Here is an 11,514-nt window from a genome sequence, read left to right on the forward strand (position 1 = left end):
TTTGGCTTCTTTGAAAAAGATTAAGTAACCATAAGTATGTTGGTTCATTTCTGTGTCTTTTAAGTCTATTCCACTCATCTACCTACCTGTCCCTGTACCAATACCATTCAGTTTTTATCACTATTGCTCTGTAATACAGCTTGAGACCAGAGATGGTGATTCCCACAGAAGTTCTTTTATTTTTGAGAACAGTTTTTGCTATCCTTGGTCTTTTGTTATTCAAGATTAATTTGAGAATTGCTCTTTCTATCCCTGTGAAGAATTTAGTTGGGATTTTGTTAGGTATTGCATTGAATCTGTAGATTGCCTTTGGTAAATGGCCACTTTTACCATGTTAATCCTGCTGATCCAAAAGTATGGGAGATCTTTCTTTAGGGACTTAAAGTTCTTGTCATACAGGTCTTTCACTTGCTTGGTTAGAGTCACACTAAGACATTTTATATTTTTTGTGACTATTGTGAAAGGTGCTATTTCCCTAATTTCTTTCTCAACCCATTTATCCTTTGAGTAGAGGAAAGTTACTGATTTGTTTGAGTTAATTTTATATCCAGCCACTTTGCTGAAGTTGTTTCTCAGATGTAGGAGTTCGCTCATGGATTTTTGGGGGGTCACTTAATTATACTTTCATATCATCTGAAAATTGTGATATTTTGACTTCCTCCTTTTCACTTTGTATCCCTTTGATCTCCTTTTTTGCCTAAGTGATCAAGTACTATATTGAATAGATATGGAGAGTGTGAAAAACCTTGTCTTGTCCCTTATTTTAGTGTGATTGCTTCAAGTTTGATGTTGGCTATTGGTTTGCTGTATGTTGCTTTTATTATGTTTAGGTATGGACCTTGAATGGAGTAACTCTTTGATGCAGTCTCTCAAGCTGTGGTGACCTCTAATCATATTTTACTTCATTGCTACTTTATAGCTCTAATTTTGCTACTATTATGAAACCTAATTCAAACATCTCATATGCAGGATATCTGATATGTGACCACTGTGGAGGTTGTGGCCCATAGACATAGAACTGCTCTTTATAGAACATGGACATTGCACCTAGCTCCTGTAAAAAAAAGTTTCTTCTCTTCATTTGTTTAAAGTAAATTTAATTATAATGTCTCAAGATTTTACTAGAGATTTCACCAGTTGGTATCTGTCATGGTTTGTGTTCTATTGTTTCTTTTTTGTGGTTAGGTGAAGTTCATTAGTTGGAGATATCTTCCCTAAGTCATTTCTTCTACCCCATATATTCCCTGCTAATTTTGTCTATTTAAATACTACTATTAACAATAATACTAATAATACTACTTACTACTGATACTAATAAGACTGTACAGCAATGGTTCTCAACTTCTCTGTGTTTTTTTGCTATCTCCTTCCTCCCCAGTTTTCTTTCCTTTCGAGACCATGGCCCTGCTCAGTGTTCTGAGCTTTATGGCTCATTACTCAAGATATTCTTCCTACTTTTTCCTAGCAAAATAATTATGTTAAGTTTTTTCACCTGTTTTCTGGGTGAAGTAGAGGGGTATGGTATTTATTTATCTCAATTTTTAGGAAATTAAGGCATTCTATAAGATATAAAAGGCAGGTAGGTGGATATACCTTTATTATTTTTCCCAAATCATCTCTGATTCTCAATTTTCCATTTCTGCCTATTTTCACACCATGTCTACCTTGGGATCTTTCCCTGAGCCTGCAGGAAAATGTCCATCAAAGGGAATGAACTTCAGTTGGATTCCATAAGTTACTTACTTTTGTGGTAGTCCTTGTCAGCCATTAATAGCTCATGAAAAACCTTAATTGGCTTTTTATTCTCTTCTATGGTATTTCATGTCTCATACAAGCAAGGGCTCACATCCTAACTCTAGTTGGAGGAACTATGTCTTTGTATATTTGTGGGTAATATTTTAATGATTCAAATCATTGGTGGCATTCTATAAAATATAGTACTCGTTGCTTTAGTGAGGTTAATAGATGACCCATGTGTAACAGCAGATAGCTCTTATACAACTCAGTCCTGCCATTTTATGAGCCCAACTATCCTTCAACACACCCCACTGCCACCCATTGTAGCACATTTGGAATTTTAAAGAATCACCACAAGAAGAGCTGAAGTCAGAATGAGTAATATTGCATCATAGTTCTTCATTCTTTTGTTAACAGTTTTGTGTATAATACTACATTCCAGATAGTATTTACCAACACAGGACAACATGAAAACTATTATGTAGTGTACATCAGTAATGCCTGTGTAGAAATAGTATTCTTCATTTATTCATATGGAAATGAGTTTTAGCAGCTTTTGTTATTCAATAATACATTGCAATTTATGATGATGTAGTAAGTATCTGAGAAGATTTAACAATGACTAGCATAAATAGTATATAATTGCAATACCACATTCCATTGAATATTGACTGATTAGGAACAGATGTTGTCTGGTTAATTAATCCTCGTAACTGGAGATAGATATTTTTATAGCTAGTGAATGATGAAAAACTTTCCAGTCGAAGTTAAAAAGTTTTGCTTTTCTGACTACCCAGTACTGTTCCTGTGCTCTCCCACACTTTGTTAATTTTCTGTACTTTCTGATGATGTTATCTAGCATATGAGCTAATTCTGTTCTCTTTGCCTGTAGGATTTGATACCAGCATTTTGCCAATTTGCAAGGATTCACTTGGCTGGATGTTTAATAGACTTGATACAAACTATGACCTGCTATTGGACCAGTCAGAGCTTGGGAGCATATACCTTGATAACAATGAGCAGTGCACCAAGGCGTTCTTCAATTCTTGTGACACGTACAAGGACAGTTTGATATCTAACAATGAATGGTGCTATTGCTTCCAGAGACAGCAAGGTAAAAGACAAGGCTTCTGTGACGGGATTAGTTGGCCTGTATTTCAAATTTTATCTTTTCCCTCATAATAGAAAATATTAATACTATCCAATGCTTCACTCATTTTAGTACTTTTTCTAATTTGAATGTTTAATGAAAGAACAAATAGGCACTATATTGTATTAAAGATACAAATATTCTAAATAAGATGGAAAATAGTAATTAATATTTTATATTAATGTATTTCATTATAGTACCCATTATGAACCAGCAAGCAGCACACAGAGATATGAGAACATTGATATTAAAAGTAATCATTGAAATTAATTTGCTATCTGCTTTGCCCACAGTGTAAAATAAATGGGGTTTTTATCACTATACTGTGGAGTCTTAATGTTCCATTTTGTGATCTTATTAAATGAATTGCATGAACCGTGCATTCACTGTAAGTTATTTTTACTCATTTTATTTTCAAAATCACTTATTCTTTCAATCTTTCCAAAGTAGTTTTTAACTTGTTAAAAATTTGCTAGTGAGAGAGTATTATAAAACTCTGCAAGAAGTGAGACAAAGGAAAAAGCAGTTGTGTTCTTTGTACACCTTTTAAAGTAAGTTATGCATTTTAATTAAAATGGAGTCATATCACGTATCCTTTATCCCCCTCCTTTTCAACCCCTCCCAGATACCCCCTTCCAATGCCTCCAAGTCTAATTGAGATAAAAATGAACTTTAAATTTAGGATCGTACTTCCAGAATCAATGTTATATATTCAATGCCTGCAGAGAAAAGTACCTAACCATCCTCACATTGTGTCAAATATGTGGAAAACTAAGGAACTGTTATGAGAGTGCTAGTGGAATAAACTGGAAATGAGGTCGATAGGGTAGAGCTCGTACTGAAGTACTTCCAGAACTTGGTGAGAGCATAAAGAGTGGACAAGTTATTCAAACCAGAGCCATTATTATCACACATTTTATAATTTCATGTGAAATTATAAAAATTGCTTTTTGACTCAATCATGTTCATTTAGTAATAGTTCAAAAATTAGGGGAGGAAATAATTGCCTGCACATTGATAAGAAGTGAATCTAATACAAGTTTAGCTGAGAGGTGGCCTTATCTATCTGTACATTTAAAAGTAAAAAAGAATTTGGGTGACTGGAGAAGTTGGGAGATTCTCAAAGGATCTAGGAGCAAGAAATCCATAATCCAAAATTATTTTCTTTAATGAAAAATCTATTTTTGATGAAATGAGCCAAAAATGTAAAATTGAATTGCTTCATTAAATATTTTAAACTGCACACATTTATGAATACACATTACTGACTTGATTGCATATGCATTTTATGTAATGAGACACTCCCTCAAATGACATTATAGCTATTGATAGCTAGTGCACTTTAAAGAGTAAGATACTAAATTCAAGTATATTATCATTAAAATGTGCTCATTCACAGTTTTCTATATTTAACATTTGCCATTTTAGTTTTGTTATTTGTTATATCTTTCATGTTTATTAATGAACATTGAAAAATACTCACACATGAACATACATGTATTCAACAAAGCTGAGTTCATTGAGCCTGAGGATGAATGGTGGATATGATGGTCCAAAAGTAGGGAAAGGAATATTTAAAGTTGTATGAAAGTATGTTTGAATTTAAATTAGTAAAAGTTTAGTTTGAAAGATAAAAGTATTTTTAAAAACAAATTCAAACATGGCTAGGATTTTGAGTACAAGTACTATTCTAAATTTCATTGCAGTTAAGATAAAAGAAATCAATTTTTCTTTATAGCACATTAAAGAAGTCCTTTTAATAAAATTGGAAAGCTTGACTAATGCCATGGCAGTAAGATAATGAGAGAAAAATTATTAGGGATATATCAGTATATTTTGATATATATTCTTTATTTTAAGGAAAAGTTAAAATGTATCAATTTAAAGATGAACTATCAGCAAGTAGTTAGTTAGCTTCTAAAATAAAATTACTTTTTTTCACTTTTTACTTTGTTTGATATAATGTTTTTGGCCTCATATACTGACATAGATCATATACACCTTATGCACATTATTTTTTCTTTCTTTCTACTATGCCTTTTAAAAGTTGAATTATTTTGCAATTGTCATAGTAAAAAATCTTAAGTTATATCAATTGTATTTTATATTTTCCCTTCCTCTTGGGACCATGAAGTGAATAAGAATAAGAATTATTCTGATATTTTAGTGTCCTTTGACAGCTATTATTATTTTATGTCTCAATTTATCTCAGAGACAAAAATTGTACATTTTTTCTGATTACATTCATTTAGCATTTGAACAAGTATTTTAACATTAAATTTTAATAATATACATTGCATTAAACTACCCATGTAGAATATTCAAATTATCTATACATGTGTTCATTTAAATCATTGATTGTAAATACAATGCACATAATATATACTTAGAAATTGGCTTTAGTACTCTAGGTTTTTTTGAAACATGACATAAAAATTTATATTATTATTTTCTAAAAGTAAGTTACACATTTGAAGCCTTTTTGGAAACTAGAAAGACCAAGATATAATAGTAACATTTTACAATAAAATAATGGATAAATGTTCAACATTGCTGGGGAAAAGCAATATCTTTTGCATATAATGTTTTATAATGAAAAATCATTTTTCTATTATCCTATGACCTATGTTAAATGAAAGGGAAATGAGTTATTTTGTTGGTCAGCAATCAACTGGATTTATGTGACAGAAGTATAAAAGAAAGTATATTCTATCATCTATAACTATGTTATTTTTGTTTTTCATCAAATTTCAGTCATTCCAATAAATATCAGAAAGTTCTACCATAGCTAGAAATAGCAAAATTGATATATTCTGTTGTGTATCTGTAAGTAGATATTTCTGTGCATGTCTATCATGATCAATCCACACGCATGTATCCACATGAAACCATGACTGCAGATGGATGGCATGAGTCTTACTGTGATGAAAAGACTTGCTTGAGGCTGATGGCTTAAAGGTGCACTGTTTGCTTTAAGCATCCTTGAAGTACTGTATTTAATGTCCTTGCAGATCCGCCTTGCCACACCGAGCTCAGCAACATTCAGAAGCGACAAGGGATAAAGAAGCTCCTAGGTGAGTCACAGCTCATTCTTCTGAAAGTTTTATTGCTTATATAAATAACCCCAGGGAAACAGCAACATAAAATCAATACTAATCCAACAAAGACAGAGTGCATTAAAGTTCATCAGCAGAATTTATGAACTTTTTGAAAGCCATTGAACTTACTTTTATCACCTCAGCATTTGAAGAATATAATATCAGTTTTACTGCTCTAATATCATGTTCATATTTTGAAAGTTTTTAAGTATAAAATAGATTTAAGCAATACTAAATGTAAGAATCGGCAGAAGTGTCTATTTGTGCATTAAACATTTGAGAATTGATGTGACTCCCTATATGAAATTTATATCAACTGATTGCATACATGTAGTGAAAGTATTCTAACAGAGAAATCTGAGCAGGATTTTTGTGGTTTTTCATAAGTAAGTTTGCAAATGTAGCTTTTAGTAAGTAAATATTGATACACATGATAGCAGGTAGACAGATAGATAGATGATAGATAGATTTCATATATTATAGCCCATGTTTCATATATGATATGCCATATATCAATATTTTATTATTAATATTTGTATATATTATAATTTATATTAATATATTTTATACATATCAATATATTCTAAATATATATCAACATTTCAAATATATTCCAAACATAGTTTCCCCTCCCTCTACTCTTTCCAGTGCCCCACTCCACTTCACCTCTCCTCCAGATCCACTTTTTCTCTTTTTTCCATTAAAAAAAGGAGCAGGTTTCTCAGTGATTTAAACCTAACAAAGCACAACAAATTAAAAAAAATTCTAGGCACAAATCCTTGTATGAAGGCTGGACTAAGCAACCCAATATAGAGAAAAGGGTCCCAAGCACAGGCAAAAGAGTCAGAGATATACTCCTGTACCACTTTTAGGAGTCCCACAGGAACACCAACCTATAGAACCAAATTGTACATTCGGAGGACCTAGCTCAGACTCAGACAAGATTGATACTTCAGTATCTGAGAGCCCTGCTTAGTTGATTCTGCTGGTCATATTTTCACGGTGCCTACCCTTCTGGCTCCTGAAATCTTTTCTTCCCCCTCTTCTTCATGGTTCTCTTGGCTCTGCCTATTATTCTGGCTGTGGGTCTCCTATCAGGTCCCATCAGTTGCTGGATGATGACCCTATGATGAAGTTTGGCTAGGCAGCAATTTATAAATACAGCAGAATATCTTAAGAATATCTCGACTTTTTTTTTTTTGTCTAGTCATGTTTCTATCCTGGGACTCTGTGCTATACAGCCTCTGATTCATGTCCACCAAGGTTAGGCCATGTGTGGGATAACTCTCATGGTATATGTCTCAAGTTGGACCAGACAATTGATTGGCCACTCCCACAAGTTCTTTGCCACCATTATCCCAGCACATCTAAAAGGCAGCATGAACTAATTGAAGGTCAAAGGTTTTGTGGCTGGATTAATGTCCCTGTCCCAGTGCTGCTGCTGGGATCCTTGCCTAAATATAGAGGATTGCTGGTTGGGGCTACATATCCTTCCTTGCTAAGAAACTTCACCAGGGTTATACTAGTAGATTCCAGAGAGTTTCCACTGCACAAAGTTCCACAAAAAGTTTCCAAATACCATTCATCTTTCCAAGCACTCTCTCTGTGTCAAAACTTAGTGATTTTATTTTATTTTTCAAATTGTTAAAGAATTCTTACCCCAGGATTCATCTTTAAAACAATTAAGTCATTTGTCATAAAATGATTTATGTGGAAAAGTGAAGACTATAATAAGTAATGGGTAAATTTTTTTCTTAAACTGTGACCAGTGCTTGTAATGATATAAATCATGGTTGGAAATAATATATTGATGCATGAGAATGTTTATGTAACCCAAAGTTTTACATCATACCATAAAGAAATTATTATCTTTGAATAAACATTTTAGAGTTGATAAAGGTCCAGTCATGCTAGAACCTATTCTTCTCCTATTTGAACTTATTTTAAAAATTAAATTTAATTACCATGTGAGAAGAGTTTCCTTACTCTTCTTTTATAATATAGGAACATAGATATTTTAACACTGGCTATCCTAAATGTTCTTTCTGATTATGGTACAATCATGATCCATAATTTGGCCAGCTGTTCTATCAGGGTAAAGATTCATTGTTCCAATGTGCAGATCAGTTTGCATTCATATCAGAAGGGAAACTGCTATAATAACTAGAATTCCCTTTTAAATATCCTGCCACAAAAGTGATTGTAACATATTTTTTCAAACAATAATAATTTAAATATTTAAAAACTACAACGATTTTTTTTATTCGATGGCCTTCAGTCTGCAACTTAAACTCAAATATTATCTAAATTGGCATTATTTGTCTATGTGAGTTCACAGTTTTCTGGTAAATTATGTTTGAATAGAACATATCATGTATTTATTAGACATATAAAGCTTTTTAGGATATAAAATTATCCTAAAGTTAGAAACAGGAAATAATATTCATAGTTTATGTATATATATTAGATATGCATTAACTTAAAAAAACATGATGATTATGCTCATGTAAATGAATAAGCAGAAGAAAAAAAGAAAACACCTGATCGTATGGAAGATGTATCTTACATTGGAGTATTAGTCAGGAACAGTTTTGAAGAATTAAACTCTTAAATGACTAAATATTCATCATTGCATGTATACTGTGGACTGTATTATGTTCTACCAATAAGAGTATCTGTCTTTCCAGCATTCATTAACAAGAGTTTCGGCTCAAGAGGGGAGGTTGATATGACAGTGAAAACTAAAATAATCTAAATATTTTCAAACAGAGAAGATATTACAGAAGAGTGTTAACACAATATATAATGACAATACACACAGGGAAATTCACACACACACACTCACACACACACACACATACATGAGTGTGTGTGTGTAGGAAGGCCTTTGTACTGTGAGTCATATTTAAACTTTGAAATAAAAGATGGTATAATGGAGAAGGATTCCAATGGACGTAAGCAATGTAACAAACTATATTGTAAAGAAACAGCTTGGTATGGAATAATTTTGTAGTATGTGAATATAAATTTTGGAAAATGAAACTGGAAATGGTTAATAATGATACAGTTGAGAGTACTGTATGCTGTGCTAAGTGTTCTGAAATAGTTAATATAACCATAGAGCCAGTCAGGTTTTGATTCTTTAGGACATTAATGCACAAAGATTGCCTAAAAATATAGCTTATTAATAAATTACTTTTGTATTTGTGTGTATAACCATGTATTTCACAGGACAGTACATTCCACTCTGTGATGAAGATGGTTACTACAAACCAACTCAATGCCATGGCAGTGTAGGGCAGTGCTGGTGTGTTGACAGATATGGAAATGAAGTTGTAGGATCAAGAATAAATGGAGTTGCAGATTGTGGTAAGAGAAAGTTCCAGTTCTTTAACTCAAAAATGTCTGTCATAAGAAGACACTTTCATTAATGAGATGCTATAAAGCATGTCTGTACTCAAACAAAATACAATTTCAACTCTGCAAATTCCAACAAAACAGAATAAAACATTACTCTTCCCTTTATGTTTAACTATAAAAAACAACATATATATATATTTTCAGTTATAGTTGATGTTCTAATACTTTGTGAACATATATTTTATGTCTTTCTAAAAAGATCTATATAAAAAATTATTATCATATGTACTTTAAATGTTTCAATTTACTTCAAAAATAATTCCTAGAAACCAAGATTCAAATAATGTTTGTGTTAAACATATAATTATCTATAAAACTATAAAAACTTATTAGTTACAGTACACCCACACTCCAATGATGGGTTGAATGCAAACCATCTGTATCATAGTATTATATTGAAGAATTTGTTCCCCAAATTATGAAGCTAGTTCTGAGTTTATGGAGTCTTTGTAATATGGAGTCTAGTGAACTTTGTAGGTTTTGAGCCCATCTAAGTTTGGTGTGGATTTCTCCTTTTTGGATTGCCATGTAAGATGCACATGCCATAAGTTCAAAATCTTCTTGCATTTTTCCAGCTGTTCTTGTCACCCCAGCTACCATGCTCCCCTTTTAGAATAGACTATATGCTTTAAAATTTAGCTCCAATTAAACGTCACCAAATATCTTCATGTTTACCAGGTATTTGGTCAAGGCAAAGAGAGAAGTAATTAATTAATACAATCTCATAAAGCAGATCCAATGGGTTTTCTTTTCAACAATATCAAAAAACATAATGAAAAATAAGTACTTAGTGATGACTTGCCTCTCATGTAATTTTTAGGATTATTATCAACAAAGATTACTTAAGAAGAAATATATAGGAAACAATAATACATAATCTTATGTAATTTTACATTCCTGATTTTTTGTGGGGGTATTGCCAACAACAGCAATAAGTCTTTAATAACCAGAGAACATGCCTTTATAATGTCTATCTTAAAATCCTTACATAGTCAATAGCTTCTTCTACCTGTCATATCAGTAATGGATAAATTACTTCAATTTTTATCCTACCAAAGAAAATTATATGCAAAAGATTTCAATAAGTGAGTAAAAATTTTTGTGAAAGTTTACTCCTTATAATGTTAAAACTTATAATATATATGAATATAGAATTTAAGAACTTTATTCTTCACATAAATTGGCAGTTTCATTATGTTGTGAAAGCAACCAATTTACAACCACCTAAATACATTAACAGGATTTATAAGAATTAAGAATAAAAATACAGTATAATTTGAGGACTAAATACTTATTACAGTTATGATGAGAGATGTGTGAATTGTTATCTCAAAATATTAATATTTAATTCTAAGTTAATATGAATATTAATTTTTTGCTGCTCTAGTAACAGGCAAAAATAAATCCACTAAGCTGTTGGCTTAATCAACACAAGTTTATCACCATTCAATTATGTCTTACACATTCCAACACATCTCACTAAACTATGCATCACTTAGCAAACTATTGCTATTTCTAGAGGCATTTGAGAAAAAAATAATGTCCGTGCTTCTTGTATCTTCTAGAGATTTTTTTATGTTCTTTGGATCATGCACCCTTCCCTCCAAATTCAATATACAGTCTTTGCAACTGTTTGGACATTCTTCTGTAGTTATATGTTTAAATTACACATATCCTAGAAAAAAATTACTAACTAAAGGTATCGAAGGAATAATGAAATTACCACAGACACTATTCAGTCTCAAAGTCACTAAAAGAATAATGCTTGTAAAGTTACCCTTTAATATAAAGTTACATATATATTTGATTTTAAAATTAAGGAAGTATAGATTTTGCTAAGCAATTGTTTCACTTCATATGCTTGTAGGAATAATTTAAATAATATATTAGATTATTATTCTGATGTGATATTCTACAAAACTTGGGCTAAGATCAAATTTACTATACTAGAATTCTTACACAGTACAGTGCTTTGAGCATACACATTTTAACAAGAGAGAGCTTTCACTTAGAACAAGCTTCTCAAGAATGGATTTTCCTCTTATCTTCATTGAGATAAACAGCAAATACGATTTTTTCAACCTTTTCCATTTTTATTATTTTTATATA

General features: G+C 31.6%; 1 protein-coding gene across 4 annotated transcripts in view; it reads left to right on the plus strand.

The window, feature by feature from the left end:
- Positions 1 to 11,514, plus strand: part of Spock3 (SPARC (osteonectin), cwcv and kazal like domains proteoglycan 3) — a 355,249-nt gene that overhangs the window by 341,861 nt on the left and 1,874 nt on the right. For all 4 annotated transcript variants that reach the window (XM_031339932.1, XM_031339934.1, XM_031339933.1 and 1 more), the window contains 3 exons: positions 2,630 to 2,851; positions 5,899 to 5,961; positions 9,217 to 9,354. In XM_031339932.1, coding sequence (XP_031195792.1) covers positions 2,630 to 2,851; positions 5,899 to 5,961; positions 9,217 to 9,354 — 423 coding nt within the window. The remainder of the gene's footprint in view (positions 1 to 2,629; positions 2,852 to 5,898; positions 5,962 to 9,216; positions 9,355 to 11,514) is intronic.

This window comes from Mastomys coucha, unplaced genomic scaffold (genome assembly GCF_008632895.1).
Source record: "Mastomys coucha isolate ucsf_1 unplaced genomic scaffold, UCSF_Mcou_1 pScaffold22, whole genome shotgun sequence".
Taxonomy (NCBI): Eukaryota; Metazoa; Chordata; class Mammalia; order Rodentia; family Muridae; genus Mastomys; species Mastomys coucha.